Source organism: Delphinus delphis, chromosome 12, assembly GCF_949987515.2.
Source record: "Delphinus delphis chromosome 12, mDelDel1.2, whole genome shotgun sequence".
NCBI classification, from domain to species: Eukaryota; Metazoa; Chordata; class Mammalia; order Artiodactyla; family Delphinidae; genus Delphinus; species Delphinus delphis.
Genome location: NC_082694.2, coordinates 49,443,810 through 49,469,974, shown reverse-complemented (window position 1 = coordinate 49,469,974; position 26,165 = coordinate 49,443,810). Strand labels below are relative to the sequence as shown.

Below are 26,165 nucleotides of genomic sequence, written 5' to 3'. Positions count from 1 at the left end.
CTCCCCAGTGACTCTGTGCATGGATATTAGACTTAGACCCAAGTTTAAATCTGGAGTTACTAGAACTTGGGTGACCTACTTAACCTCTCATTTATAAAATGGGAAGGATGCAGTACCAATCTCGGCGTGTAGTTGTAAGAATTAAGATAATCATGATCAATGAACTACTTAGCACTATTCACGGTTGTGAAATAAAAGTTATATTTTTATGGCAAGACAAGAGAAATTTAAACAAAAAATCTCTGCCCTTTGGCCTCCTCTGTCTCCACACTGTGCTTTGTGTATCTTCATTATGCATCGACCAAACCTCCCACGCGAGCAAAAATACCTGCTCAACCATAACCAGCAACATTCTCCTATAGCGTCAACACGACAACTCCTTAAAAGATGGCACTCCTTCTTGATCTTCTAAGGGGTCACATGACCCACCGCGATGACGCGTAGATCTGAATTATGTAAGCTGTCATTAATACAGCATTTGATGTACAGCCCTGTCTCAAAAAGCTTATATCGGGCTTCCCTGGTGGTGCAGTGGTTGAGAGCCCGCCTGCCGATGCAGGGGACATGGGTTCGTGCCCCGGTCCGGGAGGATCCCACGTGCCGCAGGGCGGCTGGGCCCGTGAGCCATGGTCGCTGAGCCTGCGCGTCTGGAGCCTGTGCTCCGCAACGGGAGAGGCCACAACAGTGAGAGGCCCACGTACCGCAAAAAAAAAGAAAAAAAACTTATATAACGGTGCCTTGACTTCTAACCAATGGGACAGTTCTCAGAGCTTTCTGAGTTGCTCTTGCCAGGTTATAATCCTCAAATTTGGCTCAAATACAAATTTCCATTTCTTTTAAAATCATTTTTGACCGATTAATTTTTCGTCAACCTGGTGCATAATAAACACTAAATAAATCTTAGCTCTTCTCACCTTCGTTATTACATAAGACACACACGCGTGTTACCTCTAGCCTACTGGGAGGCAGCACATTTGTTGTTAAAGTGGGCAAAACCCAACATCCTAATAACCACAATAGGTTGACTATCCACATTTGCCCTTGCCTAGAATAATACTGTGAAGTAGGAGGGGAAAAAAACTACATATCGCATGAAGAACGCAAATGTACTTTCTCCCTGAATGTTCTATTTTGGTTTTCAACTTTTAAACTTCACTTTATTTCAAAACATACTCCCAACCATTCCAAAGCATTTTCAAGTTGGAAAGCCTTCTTTTTGTTTCACAATAAGGTAACTGCAGGTGCAAACTCGAGGGAGACAGACCTTGGAAATTTTAAGTATGTTGCCATGGCAATGGCTTGCAAGAATGTGGATGAGTTTCATCTTAGCTCTCAAGCATTCAACCGAGTTCATAGGTGGAGGTTCAAATTACTAGGCACACAATGTTTGCCATTCATCGTGTCTTGAAAGGCTTAAAAATAACTGTCTCTGTTGCTTATAGCAATCAAAAACTACAAAATTCTACCTATCTATCTATCTCTCTATCTATCTATGCAAATGTGGAGACCTAGTCATTCATTGTCTACTCTTAGCTAGCCAATCTCACCAGTTTGGCTGATCTAAGGGAAGCTGTATACATAAATTCAACAATAATCATTTTTGCCATTGTTACAAACAAAGAGTTGTACTCCCAATATGAAATAGCTATAAAATTTTTCTACTGAATTTCAAATTAAGTTCCTCATTCAAAATGGATGTATCCTTAAAGAAGCATGATAATTATTTAGGGATGGTCCGTTAAAGCAAACTTTCAGTCTAATGAAATGTGGAGGATCTTTTTAAAAAGGTCCCATTCTATAATGCAGGAAAGAAGATTAAAATGTGTAATTCTAGTCATTAAATCAAATGCCCCTACTCCCAGAAAGCGACACCACCAACACCAACAACACAAAGACATACAAAGGAAGCAATTTTATCTCATTTGAACCATCACTATCTTAATTGCTCTTAAATGGTTCAGTTGATGCTTCTAAATTCCAAAGCCCTCACAAGGAACTCATGATTCATTGCCAATAAAAGCAGTGATTCTTGACAAAAACACTTTCCTCCCATACATGGAACCTACAGAACACTAAAATTGGGAAGTTTTAAAGTTATCTATTTGATATAAGAAATAATTCTTAACAAATTCTCTTCAAATTTCAAGGCTTTTTCCATCTAAATTTGCACTATGAAAATTAAGCCAATAATAAAAAAATTCATTCACCAGCAAAAAAAAAAAAAAAAAAAGGATTTCTAAGAGTATATGTTCTTTAGTTTTCTAAGAGTATATGTTTAGATCATTTGCTGCAAATGATCCATGATGATACAAAGTGCCCTACGTGAAATGAGACAAGGGACCCTGCTATGTCCTGCATTCAGTTACTGACAAAACCTTCACAATACTGTTATTAGCTACCAAAGCCTGGCAGTTTTAAAATTCACTTTGCTGCTTTAACTTTGACTCATCTTCCAAAACACACACACACACACACACACACACACAATCATTCTCTCTGTCCCTTATACTCCTTGATTTAACAGCTAGTTGATATACTTTAAAACTACAGTAGTGCTCCCCCATTCTAAAAAGCCTACAGCAGTGCTAGAATTAAACAAATGAGAACACAGTAATTAGCTATGCAAACTGTCAAGTAGATCTAAAAAGAAAAACAACCCAGAAAACACAACAATCAGCAGTTTCAAGCTCTAACAAGAATCTACATTGAGTTCCCATTTATTTTAAACAAAAATACAGTAGGTCTCTGAAAAACATTCGCAGCAATTTCCATGGAAATAGGGCAAATCAGCTAATGGGTCTTTTACATCTCTAATTTCTACGATGCTGATATAGCAGAAAAGTCTTTGGTCCTACACTCTTCCCAAATAATTTCTATCCTACTCCTCTATAACCAGATTCATTCCCAAAGTGAGTAGCACCTAAAATGGTTCCAAAGTGGATCTGGAACAGGTGTGTGGGTCAAATCACATCCTGTGACCCCCAATTCCCAAATCCCTCCCTAAACCTCACCACAATAGTTTCATAAGAGGGTAAATTAAAGGGTAAAATGGAAAGGGAAAAGAATTGTTAAATTATCTGGGGCATTTGTGTGTGAAAGGAAGGGAGAAGACATTCAATTCTTTGCGTGGAGAGTATGAATTACACAACTTGTAACTAAATCTCTGGGATCCTTTACTACCTACCTTCTCCCTCTCACAACCACGCTGAGTCCCTATGAAGCAACACAGACTACTTCCAACATACACATGCTTTGTCTGAAATATCAATCTAATGCTTACATTGACGGTTAATGTTCCTTTAACCCATTATGCAACCAGTAATAGAATTAGAATATCAGATTTTTAAAAAAATCTAGAATTGTGATGAACGCATTTACTTTGAAACTTGTGTTTGCTTCAGTTCTCTTATCTTCAAACTTGTAGAACAACTGTCTGCTTTATAAAATTGAGAATGTAAGATGGGATGCCTGAAACTGGTCTAGGATAGGACATAACATTCTGAAATTCGACTAGAGCTCAATCACTATCTAACCCATTGACCTGTGGCAAATCACTCCCCATTCCAATATAAGTAGGTTAGAGTAGATGACCCCTCAGGTCCCTTTAAAATATAATAATCAAGGGTAACACAAGAGAATCTTGTGGTACAGATAAGCCTCTTGATTTTGGTGGTGATTATAAGAAGCTATACGTGTGATAAAATTGCATAGAACTACACAGACACACACAGACACACACAATAAATGCATGTATAACTGGCAAAATCTGAATAAGCTCTATGATTTACATGCTGGTTTTGATATTGAACTATAGTTATATAAGATGTTAACATGGAGGGAAGTTGGATAAAGGGTACAGGGGACCTCCCATATCTTTCTTTGCAACTATCTGTGAATCTATAATTATTTCCAAAATTAAAAAATATATATATAAGTACCTAATACATGCATACATACATAAATATAATAATCTTTGATTTCATGAAATGGCTTGTTGACTGTCAAAGATAAATGCCAATATACAGGGCCTGATGCTTTATCAATGAAGTGAAATTTATTAGTTCCAAACAATCCACTTTTCAGCTAAATGTGATAAATTTACCTAAAACAATTAGTGGTTTAAAGGTAGTTAGGATATTGACTATTTCTCCATGATTCGAAGTGAGGAAATTGTTATGTGACAGGTTGTTACTAGTGACACCATTTTTGCCAGCCCTTCTGTTATTTATCCTTGAATACTGAACCCTACGGATTAAGATACCAAATAACTAAAAATTTCAACAACATGCCTTTGATTTAAAAGAGAAAATTAAAACAAAATACAAATAAAACAAAACCAAACCAACACAATTCTAAAGGAAGTGTCAGGGAGTTACTAAAAATTGAATTCCTAACATTTATCTTCTGAGGACTCTACAGTTTCTGTTCAATTAACTTCTCCTATGATGAGTAGTCTTACTTTCTATTCCTAAAACCCTGTAGAATCCTATTCATCTAAGAATTAGGTTGTGCTCAATATATTTCCTTTCAATGTCATAGAATCCAGTGGACTCTCCTGACCTCCCTGAGGTCTAAAAATCATGGCTAGTGTCTTAGCAATTTTGTACCTATATGTTGGTCCAAGTTTGATTCTTAAGTTTCACCAGCGGGGCAAAAGAAAGCAAAATAGATGCCTGTAGCAGACTTCTGTTAGAGGTAAAGTAGAAAAGAGGCAAAGAAAGCAGGAAACTATAAAGAAAAGAGTGAGCAGAAGGAAAGAGAAAAGGTAAGAAAATGCTTCCCTCACCTATGTTTGGAGAGTGGTGGGGGACCTCAGTCCATTTTACAGATGAGACCAATGATAGAGGTACTTCAGACTTAGAAAAGTAAAACTAATGTCTCACCCAGTGAGATATAAAACAGGTCTTGGGTTTCAAAATTCTAGAAAGGGATTTGAAAGAAAAGAAGCATTATAAAATGTACAAGTCCAAGTCAGTCAATCCATCAAATCACCTCTGCGCCAGGACTAGCCAACTAAACTGTATCTTTAGGATTTAGCTCTCTGGTGGCAGCAAAGACTACACTCCTCTTAAACAGCAAAGCGTAAGACACAGAACAGAAAAGAGCCTAGCAGAGGATTTTCCTGTCCTTGCACAGCTTTCACCAAACAATACAAGGTAAAACACAAAGAGGCAGTTTCTCAGTCACTTTAATTAAAAAAGGCAAAGAACGGTGAGTTACCTGATGCAATCCTTTTACAACCCATGCGTACTTCTCCCAGAGTTAATTCTACCAGTTACCATAAATTTAAAATGGTAGAACTACTCTCGCCAACTAAGGAATGTCACTCACTACCTGGTTCTACAAGAATTGAGTCATTAGCCATTGAAGTCGCTGACCTGTGGTACACCTGGAAAATAATTTAGGCCAGAGATCAGGAATAAGGCACTCTGTGCTCTGGGAAAACTGGCAGAACAGGCCTTCAGATGTTTATATTTTTTCAGGAGAAAATTTCATGAATCCAGATTCTTGCATCTTCCCATAATTAGAAAATCATGAACTGAGGTATCAATTCCTCATGACCAGCAGCAACCTTCTACTGAGATGTATGCTTGACTGCATAAACCCCTTCGCCAAACGCACACATATACTGGCTTCCTTGCCTACCTCTTTGGAGTAACTTCTCATAGCTATCTGAGAGGCCGTCTCCAGGCTATAGGCCCTCAGTAAGCCCCCAAATAAAACCGAATCATTTAAGTGTCATCACGTAAACAGAAAGACAAGCTTCTCTTTACATAATAGGTAATGAGCCAAGAAAGACACTAAGGGTGGTAAACATGTGTCAAAGCTGCTGTAACAGAATCCAGGCCTTTACTTCATGTGGCCATAATGAAAAGAGCTGGTGAGAAGTGTGAGGCTATCACCTAACACTCTGCCCCTCTTTGCTCTCCCTAGTGCCACAGTGCATCTTAAGCTTTGCGGGCTCCAGGTAATGCTTTAAAGTTAAAGTGTTTCTAGCTAACTATGTTCTGGAAGTCAAATCTATCGTTATAAGATTACATTAAAAGCTAAGCCTCTACTGTACGTATCAATTTGTACTCCAAAATGCTGGTTTCCCAGAGCATTCACCAAAATCTATCTAGGTTTAGATGCTGATGAGAAATAGAAGAAAAAAAAAAAAAACTGCAATCACTGCACCTTCCATGTATTAAGTCTTAAAACTGTAAATGCCAAAGTTCTAATTTCATTTCTTTGTGTCTATATTTCCCTGCTAAATATTTCAAATTACTATAGACACTCACAAGCTATATTAGTTTTTACAGCTAAATTATGAACGTTCATAAAAATAATTTGTCCTACACATCTAACCTTTTGTTCTCAATATAGACCCAGTTTCTTTTTCACATTTATAGAAAAATGCTTACAAAGTCTTGTTCTCTGAGGATCTCATTTGGCAGTGATTAAATTTATTTTTCATAAATCTTTCTTGGTGATGAGAATTCTTCTCAGACTGTGCTGTTGATTGCTTATGTTACCTCTTTCCTTACCACTTTCATTAGAAGTCTCATTGTACCTTGTTTCTTAGAGAAGAATTTGAAACTGATTTGGGGATGAAGGACTTTTAGTCCAGAGTATGCAGCACTTTATGAAATATTTATCCATACAAAGCCTAAAAATACACATGGTAGGTACAGCATTCACGTGGGTAATTATTTAGTAGATTCAGCACATAATTTTACACCACAGGGTTCTTATTAGGAACACCAGAAAGGGAATCAGAGTTTCTTGACACATGGTAATAAATATTTTCACTTCCAATGAATAATTTAGCTCTTTTGGTATTCACTGTATGAAAAATAGATTGGAAATAATTTCAGGGTCTGTTAGCAAAGGTGAAGGTTTTGGAACACAAGGAGAAAACAGGGAGTATGGGGCCACTTTTCCCTTGTTTTCACAGAATTTTGCTTGTTTTTGTGATGCACGCACTGCAGATTTTCCCTCATTTGTCAAGATGATGTCAAAATGAAAAGATGTTATTCCTTCTGTAGCATTTCCTAGTGTTAGTTTTTAGGATTCCAAACCGTTAATTATGTGAAATTTACCAGCCTTGCCCATAGAATGCTAATAAGTCTGTATTCTTCACTATGGAAGGAAAAGGAGATTTCCCTCCAATTAATCCTAGCCATGAATGGAATTATTCTCCCACTAGTTTCAAAATGAAAATTTCATACGAAAATCTCAGATGCAGGTTCATCTAAAAAGTCAGGGGAGACGACTCAACAAAATGAAAAGCAGTCTATGTTTTAAGACCACTTTTCTTTAACAACTTTTTCTTTTAAAGGAAATTCACATTTATTCACACTCTAAAATCATAAAGTATCAGAGCTGCAAACCCCTCACCTTACAAATGGGGAAGTCAAGTAGCAGAAATTTAAGTAGTTGTTTTAGCAGTAAAACTTTCTCTATTGTAATGTCTTTATATAAATCTATTAAAATAAAATGTTTTAAAATTATATAAACTCCAAAAAATAACCTATACACAATGGGACATTTTGAATTTGAGGTGAATTGGGGCAGTTGTAAGGACAAGTCTAAAATTTAGGAGAGTTTTCTATGCTGAGAATGGTAAAATTTCCCAAGGAAACAGAGAAAGGAAAAGAGAGTCTGTGACCAACTTCAAAATAAAACCAACACTGATAAGGGTGGGAAGAAAAAAACAATTGTTTGTCCTCCTAAAATACCTGACTGAATGTTTCTTAGTAGAAATTTGGGGTAGCCCAGTGGGGAGAATTCTCTTAGGTATTTGTGGGAATCAAACCAAGTGATGCTGAAATTTTCCAGAACTAGTTTGATGTCACTCAGTGGCATCTATGACACAAAAATTCTCAAAGCAAATCATTTCTCAAAGGGCGTACTGAATGTTAATTTCTTAAATTTGACAGAAGTACAATGCTTATATAAGATGTTAACATTAGGGGAAGGTGGATGAGAGTGAACTCTCTTTAATATGCTTGGAGCATTTCTATATATTTAAATTATTTCAAATTAAAACATTTATTTAAAAAATAAAAGAATCATACTGATCTGATCAAATCCTATGTATTACATGTAAGTTGGGAAAACTGGTATTTATAAAATAATTTTCTTTTAAAACAGATACAGATATGTTCATAAAGGAAAAAGATACAACTACAACCATAAAAAGTAACCTATGAATTCCCCACTTTTGTAATATTTACAGACATAAAACATGTATTATCCTCATTTGAATGGCATCTTTAGAAATGATCTTACATGGTAGACTTCCAAATAAACCAAGAATATACGTTTCTACTTCATCTCATCATTTTAAACCCTCATACCTCTTCCTAAAGAATTAAAAGAGCTGATGCATCATTTAGGGAATTGCTAGGTACAAAGAGAGGGAGAGGTTAAAGTCAGTATTTATTTTGTTATTGCATCAGTAGTCTTCTGTTTAAAATGACAACATCTGTTGCAACTGAAATCTCACCGGCTATTTGGAAAACTAGAAAGTCAGGAATCTCAGAAAACCTTGTTGCATGGATGCCACTATACAGTGACCTGAGCCTACTGTCTCTAGCTTGAGATTTTGAAAAATAATCAAAAACTATTCAGTTTGATATTTTATACCTAGGTATTATTTCAATCAATTCTAATGAATGGTTCATGAAGTTTCCCATAATTATTCACTATATTTTAAACTACTTACTGAGGAAACAAGAGTATTTCAGTAACATGAGTAGACTATTTACATAATTATCACTTATTCAGAATTGTTCCACTTCAGGCCAGACCTCTGCTTCCTGCCTATATCCTGCCATGTTCTATTTTCTTTTTGATGGGTGCCCTTCAAAAAGAAAATAGAATCAAAGATACAGAAAGAAGTAGAATTGAAGATACAGAAAGAAATAGAATCAGGCATACTGAAAATTATTGCTGGAATAATTTACAAATACACTTATTTATACCCTAGTGGCCAGAGATAGTTATACTTACTCCAAAGTGTCTTATTCACTATTGGAAAAGTGACTCAATATTTCAAGTCATCCCATCAATAAAAAGAAAATAATTTCTTATTTTTTAAGGGAAAACGTTTAGCAACAATAGCTAATTTTAACAAATAAAACAAATACAAACTAAATATGCAGGTGATTTTTAACTAAAAACAGTTGTACAAATTTTGTATTACTTTTATCATTCATAAAGCATGAAAACTGGTTTAAGAAATCAATATGTTGTCCTGAGAACATGTAGAACAGGAAGCAACCACATTGACTGATATTGAGACAGGGTACTTGGGATCTTACTTCATATTCCAATACCCTCAGTGCCCTAAACACCACTTCAGAGGCTGGCATTGGTGTTACAGGATGTGTAGCCCACCTGATTTGACCTGATTTTGTGTTACCTTTTATTTTATGACTGGATAACTAGGGCTGCTCAAACAAATTCAGAGAACATACAGCAGAAAAACATCAGAGCATCTACTTAGCCCTTATTGAACACTCCTTTCTCTAAGCTACCATGAAGTGTGTAATAGATGCTCAGCAAAAACGTGTTCATTAATTGAGACTATAGGGTGAAATTATTCAGCCTTCAATACCCCTCTAGTTTTATATGTGTTTGTCCTTTCTCCTCAGCTGGACTTTTAAGGCAGCAAGTGTCTTATTTTCCTTTGAGTCACCCATGACATCAAGCATCTACTGATCTATCAATCAGTAGATATTTTAACAGATCTTAACTATTAAATGCACCCAAAAAACACTGAGATATGTGTTATATATTGTAATTTCCAACATTCTGGAAAGAGATGGTATACTTCTTGAAGGCTTAAGAAAACTCTTGGCAAACCCAAGAGTAGCTATTACCCCGAAATTTCTAGTTTTTCTACGTAACCTATTATGTAGCAGCTAAATATTTAGCAGTGTTTTATGTAGACACACATATTCATACACACACCACATTCAACTCTGAAAATATTGTAGTCCTACTACAAACCCAATGGATAGGTGATTCACTCAAATCTAACCATGCTAATTGAGAAAAGTCATGGCACATGATGGAACACAATGATTTTTCAGCCCGTGGGAGGTTAAGTGGTCTAGAGAACACATCTGGTCATGCAAGATAATCCATTATGTAGATAGTTCACACATGGGTCATTGAGAATTGATGCCTGGGGCTATATCTATGCAACTCCAAACCAGGGAGCTTCAAAAAAATATCAAAATTCTATTCAAACTTTTTTTTTTTTTTTTTGGGGGGCAGTACGCGGGCCTCTTTATGGCCTCTCCCGTTGCGGAGCACAGGCTCCGGACGCGCAGGCTCCGCGGCATGTGGGATCTTCCCTGACCGGGGCACGAACCCGTGTCCCCTGCATCGGCAGGCGGACTCTCAACCACTGTGCCACCAGGGAAGCCCTATGCAAACTTTTTGATTTGACAATAAAGTAGAGTGTTCTGAAGTCATAAAGGTAGTCTTAGTCATATACATACATTATTATACATACATAATATTTATATATGTAATCTATATTTTGTATATAAAATACATAGTTTTTAATTATAAGAAAATTCATTTCAATGGAAGATTGATTGGGATGGCACTGTCTTTGAAGCTGTAGTAGAGTTTTTAATTTGAAAAATGTGAAGAGGTCGGACAGATGAAGGCATTTGCCCACGCCACTAAACCCCCATATCATCTATGAATTTACTAGTAAATCTAGGCTGTGAGGTTATGTAATTATATTTTTGGTCTGAAATATGCTTACAGTCAAGATTGTGGCCCTACCAAACCTGTCATGTTTAAATATAAAAAAGACAAGGAAACAAACATGAGAGCATACAGACTCCAGGACTGATGTCTTTCAGAGACTGATTTCTTTTGGTCCCCTAAATAATATTCAAGTCGTTCCCATCATTATATGAAGTTTTTGTCTTTTAAACTAAGCAATACCTAAGGTAATGAAACCTGAAGGCTTTATAGTAAAAGACATTCCATTTAGTCGTGGGAAAATAGTAAAACTTTTTTGAGCCTTTTTTGCTATCAGGAAGACAATTAAATTGTGGCTTAATCTGCAGTCTCTCTCTCTCTCTCTCTCCCCCCCATATATATATATATAAATATTTTTTTTCACAACAATGAAAACAAAAATGTATAATTGATTTTTTGGGGGGAAATAGTTCTCAGATAGTTTCCAATGCATAATCAAGTGAATTCAAATGAGGGTGAAAATTTGAGGGGAAAATGAAAGTGTGTAGTGATAATCACACATAATTTATGACACAAAACCAGAAAGTCTCTCTCATATATTTTTACTTTTTCATGGTTATTATTTAGTTTAGACTTATACGCTGTCTTAATTTTCTGTGAGACACTAGAGATACCCATGGGTTTATATCTGTCTGTGATTCTCCCCAGTTATTCTGTATACTGGAAATTGCCTATCTACTCGATACACTGTGCTTGGCTCCATTCTCCGTGCTAGAGTAATGAGGGAAGGGAGCCTTCAGGAGATTCAAGTATCAGCTATCAAGTAAATGTAAATAAGATAGCAGAAAATAAAATCAATCTTGCTGGGTCAATATAGTAACCTTAATAGAAATCAACGATATTCAAAGCCTAAATATACACAAAAATGTATAAGCAGAACTTGGTGTCATTATATTCTGCTGAATTTATATATAGTTTATTGTTTCTGTTTAGTAATAGAGGTCTGGAACAAATGGCATTTGAGTCCATAGACAGGTAAAGCAGCAGAGGAATAAAGTACTGGGAGTAGAGGAAATGGGAAGTGAAAAAGAAGACTGAATTAATAAAAGGCACCAGTTGGTCTAAGTATAATTAAATATCCACTAACTCTGTTCACCTATATCTTGCTAGTGCTTATAACACCGGAATTAAGAGCACTAATTTTGACATGGCAAAATCTTGTTTCAAATGGGTTATTTTCCAAATGGGCAGAGTGTAAGCTTAGTTCTTGAAACATCTTAATTTAACATAGACAAAGACTGAAAGTTCTTGGCTACATGCTTTATTTTCCCATTTGAAAACTACAAAGTATAAGCTAAAAGGGCTTCTCCCATCAATTAGCAATCTGCCTACTGCATCCATCATATTGTTAATTGATTGCACTTGTAGTTTATAAATGCACCCAGATGCTGTGGAATGAGTACATTTTGTAAATTAAAGGAGCATATGGAACGCACACAGACAGTAACATTTCATCATAACTACCCAAAACATCCTTAATATGCAATGCTACATCACTAATTACTTCGTAAACATGTAAGCATTTCCTGGGTAATGTCTTGGTGAGAAATTTGCTTGGCAGTTGACCCCCAAATGCTACTGTGACCAGACATTTAATACCACTTCAGGGCTCTTCTAGTTTCATTCTACAGAAGGAGAAAGTGGCACTCAACATATCAGGCAACTTGATTGTGCAAAGTGAGTGAAAATATTTATTCTTTAACACTGGGTTATCTTGCTTAATAAACACCAGTCAACCCTCCAAAATATAAATATCTGTCCGAAGATCTGTCTGTAGGCACTATTTCTTTCTAAAAACGTTAGAGGGAATTTGCCAAGTGAGGAGAATTTTGTTGCTTAGTGGACTCTTTAATTTCTAAGAACAGGGCATTGGAAGAAAAGGACTGGAGAAAGTATACGAAATTGGTCTCATTCGTTAACTCTGGGAAAATCAATATAAATGATTTGAATAAATTATCCTAAATGTATCTTAGGATATTAAAGGTAAAGGTTTTATTTTATTTTATTTTTTTTTGCAGTACGCGGGCCTCTCACTGTTTTGCCCTCTCCCGTTGTGGAGCACAGGCTCCGGACGCGCAGGCTCAGCGCGCACATGGCTCACAGGCCTAGCCAGTCCGCGGCATGTGGAATCTTCCCGGACCAGGGCACGAACCCGTGTCCCCTACATGCGCAGGCGGACTCTCAACCACCGCGCCACCAGGGAAGCCCAAAGGTAAAGGTTTTCATTCCCTTTACCTATGTCATAATTCCTTGTCAAGCCAAGGTTCAACAGGCAGTCAAAAGAGACATGCAACACGGCTAAATTTCCTTTGGAAAATGGAAATTCTCTCCATACACAAGGTCCACCAACCAAACGATTAAGAGAGCTGTGGGTGACCCACAGAGTAAGAGATGTGTACTTAAACTTTTAAAATTTGTGTTTCATTGGTACATTTTGGCAGCATGATTTTGGTAAAATTCAGTTGTACTCAGGACTGGAAATTGTGTCTGGGTTCACCACAGGATTTTGAAATAATCATTGAAATCACAGAATTCAGAAGTAAATTGATTTTTCATTCTTTTTCAGTCCTATGACCCTTCTGGGCAAAGACTGTGCCCTTGGGTGACAGAAGCCTTGATTAATTTCATTGCAGAATTTGAACTGGGCATTGGTCAAGCCCCCAGCCTTCAGGATAAAGTCAACAAATACTTAAATAAAACATTTAAAGTTATTCTAGAAATGAACATCTATTTATAAGCCAGAAGTGAAAAATCAGTAGATTAGTCAGCATGAGCTCCTAATGTTTTCATAATTCAAAGCTTACTTAGGGAAAGAGTCAGCAAGCCCTATTGATGCTTGAATCGTTAAAGTCTGATAAATAAGTTTAGTAGTTATTGCCATATTTATATGAAGATACCAATGACTCAAATAATATGACAGCTTAATTTGAATTCTGCTCCTATTGAATACTCTTCCTGAATATGGCAAAGAGAAAAAGGTTACAAACAACAGCAAAGAGCACACCATTTATAATCTGGTAAAGTACCTTCTATTCACGGGATTTCTTTCCTAATCTATGAAGCAGGGGTTACCTAATTCAATGAAAAATAGTTGTCACAACAGACATGACATTCTATCTCATACTTAAAGGAAGATGCAATCAGAAGTTCCCTTGAAAAGAGGGGCCAGGCTTCCTTCACTATTAAGCCTACTCCTCCCCTCCCCCCTCCCCTTTTCTGAGACTCAATCCCTTCTGTTCTCCATCTGCTCCGCCCCCGCCTATTGTTTCCTCTCCCAGCCAAGCATGCCAATCCCATCTGGCCATACTCTTGCTTTTGCTGGCTCTAATTCCCATGGGCCTAGGAAATACTTGAATGCCAAGGCTTTTCTCCTCTTCAGGAGAATAAGGATAGCTAGAAGACTATCAAACAATTATCCGAAGAATTCACACTCATTAACATGCACATGATGTCTCGAATACGCAAACAGCACTTTTAGAATCCTCTCTTAGGCTAAAATCAAAAAAAAAGTCTCTAATTCTCTCACCTCGGATGCATTTTAAAAAACTGAAATCTTACTGTCTCTGAAATAATCAAAATTTATATTTCAAAAATATAAAAACGTTCAGTAATCCCAGACATGCATTTTTTTTAGTAAGCAGAATTAGTGTAAATAAGTGTTACTCAAATTTTACCATCATGAAATATTTCCATTAATTAATCAGGTTTAATAATCACTAATACATTTTCTGTGGCACAAAACATACATTTAATTCACACATTACACCTTTACGAATTCTCAACGAAAACCCACTCTGCCACAAAAGCATGCATGGTCAGAATCTAAGCATATTTAGGCAAAATCATCACCAAGTCACTAACAATAATAAAGCAGTCTGGCAAGTCTTGAAAGCAGCTTTTATTCATGCTTTTACTCGAATCAACTTAATACATATATATAAACACACCCCCCCACAATTTTTGGTTGTCTCTGCCACAAGCATGCTCATAAGACATCTGAAGCTCACGCCACAAACAAAAGTAGAAGCAACCATGCTCAGGGTTTAAGGACATTTAAAAATTTAAAACAACCTTTCTACGTTGCATACAGAGCGTGCATAAATTTGACATGCAATCTCCAAGAAGAAACATTTTAATATAAATCTTAAAATTAGTTTATCCAAAAGAGTTTATTCTTATTTTCATTATTACTGTTCTTAGGCTCCTGGTATCTTAAACCCTGCATGCTGCAGTTCTAAGCTGTGCTGAGCACCGGCTGTGATAGAAGAAGCTACCTGCGAGTTTTCACAGTGCCATCTCATATCCATGTCTGTCTGGCTACCCTGCGTGCTTAGAGCTTTTTTCTTAATTCTTAATGGAAATCCTAGGAAATTTAGTCCATCCTCTGAAATCAATACTGGTGACAGGAGAGCTCCCTGACTCAGTGGGAGATCAAGATGATAAATTGCCTGCGCATCAGCCTGGCCTATCAGTGCCCTGCACACAGATGGGCGAGGAAACACACAGAAAAGGCTCTATCAGTCACGTGTCACCAATGAGCCAATGGCTGATGCACTACTGCAGGAAGGGATGCTGCAGTTCCGTCTGCAGTTGACGAGGCTGTTGGTAGACAGACCAGCCCGTGCCCAGCTCAAAAAGTCTTGGCAGTCTCTGCTGTCAAATTTGCTCCCCTACTGTGACTGCGTAGGGAAACGGACATTCCCCTAAACCCGGACCCAAATAAAGACCTATTTTCATGCACAGGAATTTTTCTCTGTATTCCTTTGTAATCCAATGTGACAGCTCAACAGAAAGGAAACTACTTTTTAACATCCCAACCCTTCAACTCTTCTTATGTGCTTCCCTTCAGATGATTATCACCTTTTCACCTAATATTAAATTAGAAGCCTTAAACTGTGCAATTAGCATGCAACCCTCCTAACAGAATCGGCTCAAAGCTTTGTAATTGTAATTTTATTTTCAAGTTAATGAACGGCATTTTTTGAATGCCCCGTTTATAATGAGTATTGTTATGGGATAATTTTGTATAGGCAATTATGCAACATTAAGAAATACATTACTATGCTTTTTTTTTTGCCAATTAGAGCTGTTTCTCTTTAAAGACAATTTAAGTCCCAATAAATATGCCATGTTATCGATCGTTAAAAAGACAAACAAGGTCACCTTATTTTTGATAAAGGAGGCACGAATATACAATGGAGAAAAGACAGCCTCTTCAATAAGTGGTGCTGGGAAAACTGGACAGCTACATGCGAAAGAGTGAAATTAGAACACTCCTTGATACCATACACAAAAATAAACTCAAAATGGATTAAAGACCTAAATGTTAAGGTCAGACACTATAAAACTCTTAGAGGAAAGCATAGGCAGAACACTATGACATAAACCACAGCAAGATCCTTTTTGACCCACCTCCTAGAGAAATGGAAATAAAAACAAAAATAAACAAATGGGACCTAATGAAACTTCAAAGTTTTTGCACAGCAGAGGAAACCATAAACGAGGAAAAGACAACCCTCAGAATGGGAGAAAATATTTGCAAACGAAGCAACTGACAAAGGATTAATCTCCAAAATTTACAAGCAGCTCATGCAGCTCAATATCAAAAAAACAAACAATCCAATCCAAAAATGGGCAGAAGACCTAAACAGACATTTCTCCAAAGAAGATACACAGATTGTCAACAAACACATGAAATGATGCTCAACACCACTAATCACAGAGAAATGCAAATCAAAACTACAATGAGGTATCACCTCACACCAGTCAGAATGGCCATCATCAAAAAATCTACAAACAATAAATGCTGGAGAGGGTGTGGAGAAAAGGGAACCCTCTTGCACTGTTCGTGGGAATGTAAATTGATACAGCTACTGTGGAGAAGAGTAGGGAGGTTCCTTAAAAAACTAAAAACAGGGCTTCCCTGGTGGCGCAGTGGTTGAGAGTCTGTCTGCCGATGCAGGGGACACGGGATCGTGCCCCGGTCCGGGAAGATCCCACATGCCACGGAGCGGCTGGGCCCGTAAGCCATGGCTGCTGAGCCTGTGCGTCTGGAGCCTGTGCTCCGCAATGGGAGAGGCCACAACAGTGAGAGCCCCGTGTACCACAAAAAAAAAAACCAAAACTAAAAACAGAACTACCATATGACCCAGCAATCCCACTACTGGGCATATACCCTGAGAAAACCATAATTCAAAAAGAGTCATGTACCACAATGTTCACTGTAACTCTATTTACAACAGCCAGGAGATGGAAGCAACCTAAGTGTCCATCATCGGATGAATGGATAAAGAAGATGTGGCACATATATATACAATGGAATATTACTTAGCCATAAAAAGAAATGAAATTGAGTTATTTGTGGTGAGGTGGATGGACCTAGAGTCTGTCATACAGAGTGAAAGAAGTCAGAAAGAGAAAAACAAATACCGTATGCTAACACATATATATGGAATCTAAAAAAAAAAAAAGGTTCTGAAGAACCTAGGGGCAGGACATGAATAAAGACGCAGACGTAGAGAATGGACTTGAGGACACGGGGAGGGGGAAGGGTAAACTGCGATGAAGTGAGAGAGCGGCATGGACTTATATATACTACCAAATGTAAAATAGATAGCTAGTGGGAAGCAGCCACATGGCACAGGGAGATCAGCTCGGTGCTTTGTGACCACCTAGAGGGGTGGGATAGGGAGGGTGGGAGGGAGATGCAAGAGGGAGGAGATATGGGGATATATGTATATGTATAGCTGATTCACTTTGTTATAAAGCAGAAAGTAACACACCATTGTAAAGCAATTATACTCCAATAAAGATGTTAAAAAATACAAACAAAATAAAACAACAAAAAATAAAAATACAAACAAACAAGCACCAAAGGATGTACACATCCTGCTTCCCAAAGCCAGAAAAATAAATGAGTTATCCAGTGTTGGAAATATGTACTTATTTTTTGCCTTTCCTCTAAAATGTAAAGTAATCCTTTCGTAAGCAAAGGCTCCACATCTGGAATACCATATGGAAATATATTCCCAATACATCTGCATTTATTGATCATTCTGTAATAGCAGACATGTTGCACAGTTCAAGGTAACTGAGATGATTGTATCCTGTCTGACAAGGAAGGTTGTAAGTTGTGAGACTATGGTGTGTTTCAAATGGCAGTATCATGGGGATACTTTTTAAAAAGCTTAAAAGAAACATTGAATGATCTTCGGGAATAACCTTTATATCACAAAGAGGACCTGGGGAACCTCTATTGTTCTTTATGGCCCAGTTTTCATTATCTCCATGCATTTTCAAGGACTAATTCTAACCCCGTTTAGAGTCACTCAATACTACTAAGAAAAAAATCTGAGAATAAATCATGATAGGTATGCCATAAGAAAGTAAAGTGCCACTGAGGTTTAGAATGCTGAAATTCCAAAGCTCATTTTGTCTTTCCATCCTGGAAAGAATGGACTCTGTCAAGTTTTTGTTTTGCAAATTCCTTTCCTCTCTCCTTTATTCAGTGTTGACTCTAAGGAAATAAAAAAGCATTTCTTAAGTTCTTTAAAATATATATTGTTTTGTGCCCACTCTCTCCATTTGGCCTATTTATTCAATAACATGACCCTCAACAACCAAACTTCATTCTTTTAAAAGAAAAGATTAAGGCTCAGAGCATTTATCAAAAAGAAAACAACTATCATGAAACACTGACATTAAACCTATTTATTGAACTATTGTAATAGCCAAAAACTGGAAACCACCTACTCATCAATAATGAACTGATGAGATAAATTACAGTTTTACAGTCCGGATACTGTGTAGCTGTAATATAGAATGTGGTAAATTCAAATATGCGTATATGAAGAGATCGCTAAGATATATTGTTATGTAAACAAAAATTAAAGGTACAAATTTAAAATTGTTTAAAGGCTATATACACACACGCATTTACACACACAAATACATAGCTGCATATGCAAAGGAAATTTGTGTCAGGACATAAAGTATCAGTTAATAGTGGTTAAATCTGAGGAGGGGAGCTGAGTTCAAAGGTGGGACCATAGCCTAGTTTTAATAGGTACCATCCTGGACATTTTTCAAATCAAGTGTATGTATTCCTCTTCTAATTTAAAATTATTAAATAATGTAAATGATGGCACCTATGTTCATTTATGGTTAAAAGGACGTGATTGGTAGATGTTTTAAGCAAAACTGTTGAGGGGAAAGGAGGACAGACAGAGGGAAGGGTGGCCTGTTTTTTTTCATGCAAAGAACACTGAGTACATGTGGGCAAGAAGAGGGCTGCTAGGTATAGGCTCTGGCAGTCTTAGCTGAAGACCTCCACATCCCATACTAACTTCCGGTTCTGTCATCTCTGAATGCAGATAACAGTGCAAACTTACGTGTGTTAAAGAGCTTTACAACTTCTAGCGACAATTCACCTGAATCATCTCTGATTCTTAGAGGTAGGAATGTGGAGGACTGAGAAATAAAGGATTTGACTAGTTACCTGAACTTGGGTGAATTAACTCTTTCAAAACTTAGTTTTCTCAGAAGGATGCAACTGGCAAGAAATGGCAGAGCTAAACTCGAATCTTAATTTAGGATATTGTTTACTGCTGCTTTAAGAGCAAGATGATGTGCAATTTTTTTTTTTTTTTTTTAACCAATAATGGTATAGGGTTAAGGACAAGATGAAATCCATTTTCTTCTGGTTCCTACCTGGCACAAGCTTGTTTTATCCCCAAACCAGAACGTGGCTTAGAGATTCTATTTTTAACTCTTTTGCTGTTGTTATTCAGATTCTTATAACTTTAAGAGATATAAACTTTAAAAAAAGAATTGGCCAAATTTAGTGAAAGGCTTCTAATATGCATTATTCAAGAATTTTTTTGTTTTACCCCCAATTATTCTAAATCATGGTTTATGGGGGGGGGTGATTTTGTCCCCAAGGGAACATTTGACAATGTACGGAAACATTTATCGTTGTCACAACTGGGGGAAGTGTTCCTAGCATCTAGTGGGTAGTAGCCAAGGACGCTGCTAATCATCTTAAAATGTACAGGACAGCTCCTACATCAAAGAGTTATCTGGCCCTAGATGTCCATAGTACTGAGACTGAGAAACCACGCTCTAAACACTGGGCTTTTCTACCTTACTTACAAACAGGTTAAAAAAGAAAAAGTATTCTGTATATATTGTGATGTGGCAAGGAAGGAAGTTTAGATGGAGAGAAGAGGATAACCAAGGCCCAAGGCTGTGGGTCACTCCAAAGTTAAGAAGTCATGGAGAAGAGGAAGAAACAGCAAATGAGGATGAGGCTAGGAGGAAAAGCAAAGTGTGGTGATCTGGAAGCCTGTGGTAAAAAGTGTGTCAGAAAACACACTGGCATCAACTTGCTCGAATGCTGTTAATAGGTCAAGTAATCCATTCTCCATGGAGGTTTATATTTAAACAAAGGGTCTGAGAAATTAATCCCATTGAAATTAACAATATAAAAGGCTTGAGGTCCTTATTCCTTTTCATATTTGAATTTGTGAAGATGTGGCCAGGAAAAGTAATATTTACAGGGATCACAGGAGGGCTCTCTGAGGGACTACGTGAGGGGAGGGGGCTTTTGTGACCCTCAAATTATACTTCTTAGGCTACTTAGAGTCCACAAAGTTAGACTTGTAAACAAGCAAGCGAATAAATCCCCTTTTGGACCCCTCCCCACGCCCCACCACAGCTTGCAGAGTGTCACCATATCCCACTAGCAAGGAGGTTAGTGATTCTTGTCTCCAGGACCCCACCCCGTCTTTCTATCCATAGATTAAGTTTTTAGGAACAGAGTTCTCAGAACCAGCTTCAGGCACTTTCCCTCTGTGACTCCTGTCATGCCAATTTCCACACTTGGCCAAGCCTGTGCGTCAGTGCAACAGGGCTGAGATACAGAGCCACCTGGAACACTGTGACACTGGAGCAGCTTCAAGCCACATTAATGCTCTTTGTAACAGGGAAATATTGCAGGAAAGCAGGAGAGAGAGAGAGAGAGAGAGAGAGAGAGAGAGGGAGGGAGGGAGGGAGGGAGGGAGGGAGGGAGAGAGAGAGAGAGAGAGATCAGAGAAAAGAGCCACAGATCTAGATATTACCACGTACTCTGTGGTGTGGGAGCATATTCCATGTCACAGTTCTCTTAAAACCAGAAGGGTTTTTACAACTCCAAGAGCTCGTATGGCTTGCATAGACCAACTCCTTCATTTTATGGATGAAGGATTTTGAGGCAGAGAGGTTAAATAACTTGGCTTAAATTAAGTTACAGTGGGATTCTGTCCCATTCCAGTCAATGGATCAACATGATATTGGCAAGTTTCAAGATTTTAAAAATCACCATAATTATTAACCAGAGTAAAACTTAGAGGAAGGGGAAACGTTGATGTCAAATAAGAGACAGTAGATGGCTCCAAAGCCTCCTCCCTCCCACACTGATGCTGGATTAAGGCATGGAAAGCTTTTGCTACCCAGGAAAGAGAGTATGATCCTCCACTGGGCATTGATAGGCTATGAAATACAAAAGAAGCAGCTTTGAGTCTCCTCCTTTCACAAGAATATGAGTGGTGGCTGAAAATTGTTTTATATGCAAATTCTCTTGTCTGTACTTTCACCACAGTGATGATGAATGGGAAGTAGGATGCATGAGTGACTTTTAAAAGACATATGTCAGGAAGTAAGCTCTAGTTGTGAGAGAATATAGAATAGGAAATATTCTGGACCATTTTCCTTTTTTAAGAGAACAAATAGAAATGGTAGAAAATCATAGTGGATTACCTTAGTTTTAAATTTTATTTTATTTTTTTTCCCCTACAATGGCAGCCCTAGTTTGACACCATGGAGTGCCACTACACTCCTGTTAACTACTAATTTAATATTTGCAAGTACAGGTTAGAGGCAGGAAGTGAATTAATGTCTAAATGAGTAAAATTTCTCATATTCTAAATCTTATGTGTCGGTTTTCTGCAACCTTATTCATGTGGGTTATTTTTTTTTTTTTTCCCGGTACGTGGGCCTCTCAGTGTTGTGGCCTCTCCCATTGCGGAGCACAGGCTCCGGACGCGCAGCCTCAGCGGCCACGGCTCCTGACGCGCAGGCTCAGCGGCCATGGCTCACGGTCCCAGCCGCTCCACGACATGTGGGATCTTCCCGGGCCGGGGCACGAACCCGTGTCCCCTGCATCGGCAGGCGGACTCTCAACCACTGCGCCACCAGGGAAGCCCGGGGTTTTGTTTTTTTACACCGATTATTTCTCTAGTTATGCACGCTTTTTGCAAAGTGAAAACACAAGCAAAAACCCCACTGCCTTATATAATCTTTTCCATAACACTGTATTCTAAAATGTATTAAACTAATGTTGAAAATAAAAGAAATTGATACTCAGAGGGATTAAATATCACCTATATCCATGAAGTTAGCAATTAAAAGTCTATTGACTACATATCAAATGTTCTTTCCAAATCAATACCACTCCTAGTGCTTGCTCTAGACTCTCTGTCCTCAAAGTTTAGTACGCATAAGAACCAAGAAGGAACAAGTTAAATATTCAGATTCCTGGGCCCTTCCCTGGAGACTGATTCTCTTACTTGGATAGATCCCCAAAATCTACATTGTTGATAGGCATCCCCTCTCCATAATATAAGAACCTCAAGATCACCTTAGAGTTTCAAGTTCAGAATTCCTTTTCATGAAGAGTCATGTCAACAGGATTTCTCATGAATGGAAATGGGAAGCTTGTTTTTTAGGGAATAAAATTTAAAGAGTGGTAGGAATAGTGTTCACCAAGAGAGAATTAGAACAGAGACCAGTGGCACAGTAAAAAAGAAAAATGCAGGTGCTTTAGAGTCATCTATGAAGGGATAGCTTCCTAAACTGGATTTTACAACATAAAGGATATTTTAGTTGAAAATATTTTTGAGCAAGGAAAATTAATGTGCATAGAAGAAATGTGCAAATAGTAGCGTTTACAAGAATAGGGGTGACCCTTTTATAGCCACAGATAGAAATGACACTTGGCTGAATTGGTCCCTATCTCACTGCTGCCATTAGAAACCATGACTATGCAGATGTCCAGGCAGGGTCTTTTTGCATGTCCTAAGAATTCATTTGTACTAAGGGTTTTCTTAGGATAGCTCTCTAGAAGTCTAGAGAAGGCAAGCTTTCCTTTAGGTTAGTGAGATCAGAACCCACTAGCATCACATCAAAGCTTCTTTAATGGTTTAAGAGAATAAAACCACCCAGAAAGACATACCAAATCTATTTCATGCACAACAATGACACATGAAGATGAAGGGACAGTGCAGTGTACAGAAATCCTCCGGTCACTGTTTTCTCCCAGCTGGCTTCTAGGTTGGGCAGTTTAAGACCAAAGGGTAAAAATGGTGCTGAAAGGATGTCTACTGCCAGTCCTTAACTCATTTTTTAAAAATTTCTGAGCTTTTTGGCATACTATACATTTATTTTATTTCAACATAAGGATGACTAACTGTTCACACTGATCCAAACTCAAGACTCAAGGGACAGGTTTAATAAGGAACCGATTCTTTCAGGATGTTGTGAGTAGGACAATGCCTTTTACCAGACACCAGTGATCAAAAATAGTTTTCGTCGCTGATTAATGAAAAGCATTAATCAACAAAAGCCATAGTCCATGGTCCAGTCTGTTAGAAGGAAAGAGGGAAAGGAGAGAGAGGCAAGAAAGAAAAGAACAAAAGGAAAGAAACAGTGCAAAACATTACATGTAGCTGAGGTGCATTAATAGACCTTGTGAGAAACTTGTTTTTCAGTGAGTACAGTTTTTCAGACATTATAAAATGTGAGTCCCCTTCCCCTCCACTTCCCCACCTCCCGCACTGATAATGGACCACACAATATTTTAAGCAACAAGAATGACTTTGAAAAGATACCTACACTGACAGTTACACATGACTTCACAATCCTATGCATGCACACAAGCATGCGCACATGAAGAATCCACATTTTTACTTATCAGGAGTAAATGTTTTCCATTAACAAAATCGTGAAACCTAAGTTGGAAACAAAGCTCATCGTGGACTAAATATAACATTATAAGAAAATCCGTGAAAAGGAGTTGCAAGTTTTCACTCATACAAATATACTGTAAAGTTCCATGAGCAAACTGCAGCTGGCAGAAGCACTTATTTCATGTAGACTTAATATTTATAGCAATTCTTTCCCAAACTTAAGATGCCAAAGAATTTGAGTGTTTGTTAAAAATGCAATTTTATGACCCCACCCTGGTGGACTTAATTATAATTTCTAGGGATGACGGTGAAAAACTGCATACTTAACCTCTACTCCTGGGGATTCGGATGCAGGTGGTTATGGGCCTCAGTGTGAGACACACATCTATGTATGCCCCCTTCCTGCATCCAGCCACTTCCCACCGTGACACCAGCCTTGGACTGGATAATCCAATTCAATTGGATTACCCAACTGAACTCCTACAGCATGATACCTTTCATAATGGGGGATAGAAGGCTGGAAAATCTAGAGAGAGCTTAGAAATGATGGGATGAATAGATTATGAATAGATTTCCTGCAACAGATTGCATTCAATTTGGATCTAGAAAGATGGTAGAGTTATTTTAGGAAAGGCCTGAAAGTGTAAAAGTGCTTTTCTTTAAAAATTTAGAATTTATTATATAAATGATAAGCTCCTTTATCTTTTCAACTGGAGGACCAAGCAATGCTTATAACACATAAGAAATGGTCAATACACATTAGTTGAATTAGTAAATATGATCACCACAACAAAGTAAATCTATGAAAAAAATTCAGTCACAATCCCACTACCTTCACAAACCTTTCTGTTGCTGTTGATGCTGTTGTTAGTGTTTTGATTTTCATTTCACATTCTTTTCTATTTCTTATCTGTACACACACATAATTTTAAATAGTTGCAATAATACAGCAAAGAAAACCGTAAACAAAACAAAAAGACAACCCACAGAATGGGAGAAAATATTTGCAAATGAAGAGACCGACAAGGGATTAATCTCCAAAATATACAAACAGTTCATGAAGCTCAATATCCAAAAAACAGCCCAATCAAAAAAATGGGCAGAAGATCTAAATAGACATTTCTCCAAAGAAGACAGACAGATGGCCAAGAGGCACATGAAAAGATGCTCAACATCACTAATCATTAGAGAAGTGCAAATCAAAACGAAAACGAGGTATCACCTCACACCAGTCAGAATTGCCATCATCAAAAAAATCTACACACAATAAATGCTGGAGAGGGTGTGGAGAAAAGGGAACCCTCTTGCACTGTTGGTGGGAATGTAAACGGATGCAGCCACTATGGAGAACAGTATGGAATTTCCTTAAAAAACTAAACATAGAGCTAACATATGGCCCAGCACTCCCACTCCTGGGCATACATCCAGAGAAAACCATAATTTGAAAAGATACATGCACCCCAATGTTTACTGCAGCACCGTTTATGATAGCCAGGACATGGAAGCAACCTAAATGTCCACTGACAGATGAATGGAAAAGAAGATGTAGTACATATATACAATGGAATATTAGCCATAAAAAAAGATCGAAATAATGCCATTTGCAGTGACAGGGATGGACCTAGAGATGGTCATACTGAGTGAAGTAAGTCAGACACAGAAAGACAAATGTCATATGATATTGCTTATATGTGGAATCTAAAAAACTGGTACAAATGAACTTATCTGTAAAACAGAAACAGAGTCACAAATGTAGAAAACAAACTTATGGTTACCAAGGGGGAAATGCCAGATAAATTGGGAGATTGGGGCTGACATATACACATTACTATATGTAAAAGAGATAACTAGTAAGAACCTACTGCATAGCACAGGGAACTCTACTCAATACTCTGTAATGACCTATATGGGAAAAGAATGTAAGAAAGAGTAGATATATGCATAACTGATTCATTTTGCTGTACAGCAGAAACTAACACAACACTGTAAATCAACTATACTCCAATAACAATTAATTGAAAAATAGCTACAATAATAAAGATATAGTTTTATAATTTAATAAAATAGCATATACATTTTCCATCTTGACCTAGAACATCATTATTATCATTCTAATGGAAATACAACAGACAAACTGGTGTGCTATAATTCACATAATTATTTTGAATGTTTTTGGATAATGCATTCATTTCTATTTTGTATTTATGCTATTGTAAATAACACTTTTCTTCCTTTGAATTTTTTTTTTTTCATAAGATAAATTCCCCAAAGTGGGATTACTGGTCTAACAACATAAGTGTTTTTATAGATCTTGAAACAATCTGCCAAAGCAGTTTTCAAAGATTTGTTCTAATTTTCACATTGTCTCCAGCATGCTATGTTCTATTACAT

The 26,165-nt window shown here is 37.5% G+C and overlaps 1 protein-coding gene across 24 annotated transcripts in view; it reads right to left on the bottom strand.

Moving 5' to 3' along the window:
- NRXN1 (neurexin 1) overlaps nucleotides 1-26,165 on the bottom strand; it is a 1,121,172-nt gene that overhangs the window by 39,478 nt on the left and 1,055,529 nt on the right. For 2 of the 24 annotated variants that reach the window (XM_060026650.1, XM_060026651.1), the window contains exon 1: nucleotides 15,048-15,167. The exons of the other annotated variants lie outside the window; for them this stretch is intronic. In XM_060026650.1, coding sequence (XP_059882633.1) covers nucleotides 15,048-15,080 — 33 coding nt within the window. In that variant the 5' untranslated portion in view covers nucleotides 15,081-15,167. Of the gene's footprint in view, nucleotides 1-15,047; nucleotides 15,168-26,165 lie in introns of those variants that run through there. 24 annotated transcript variants of the gene reach the window in all.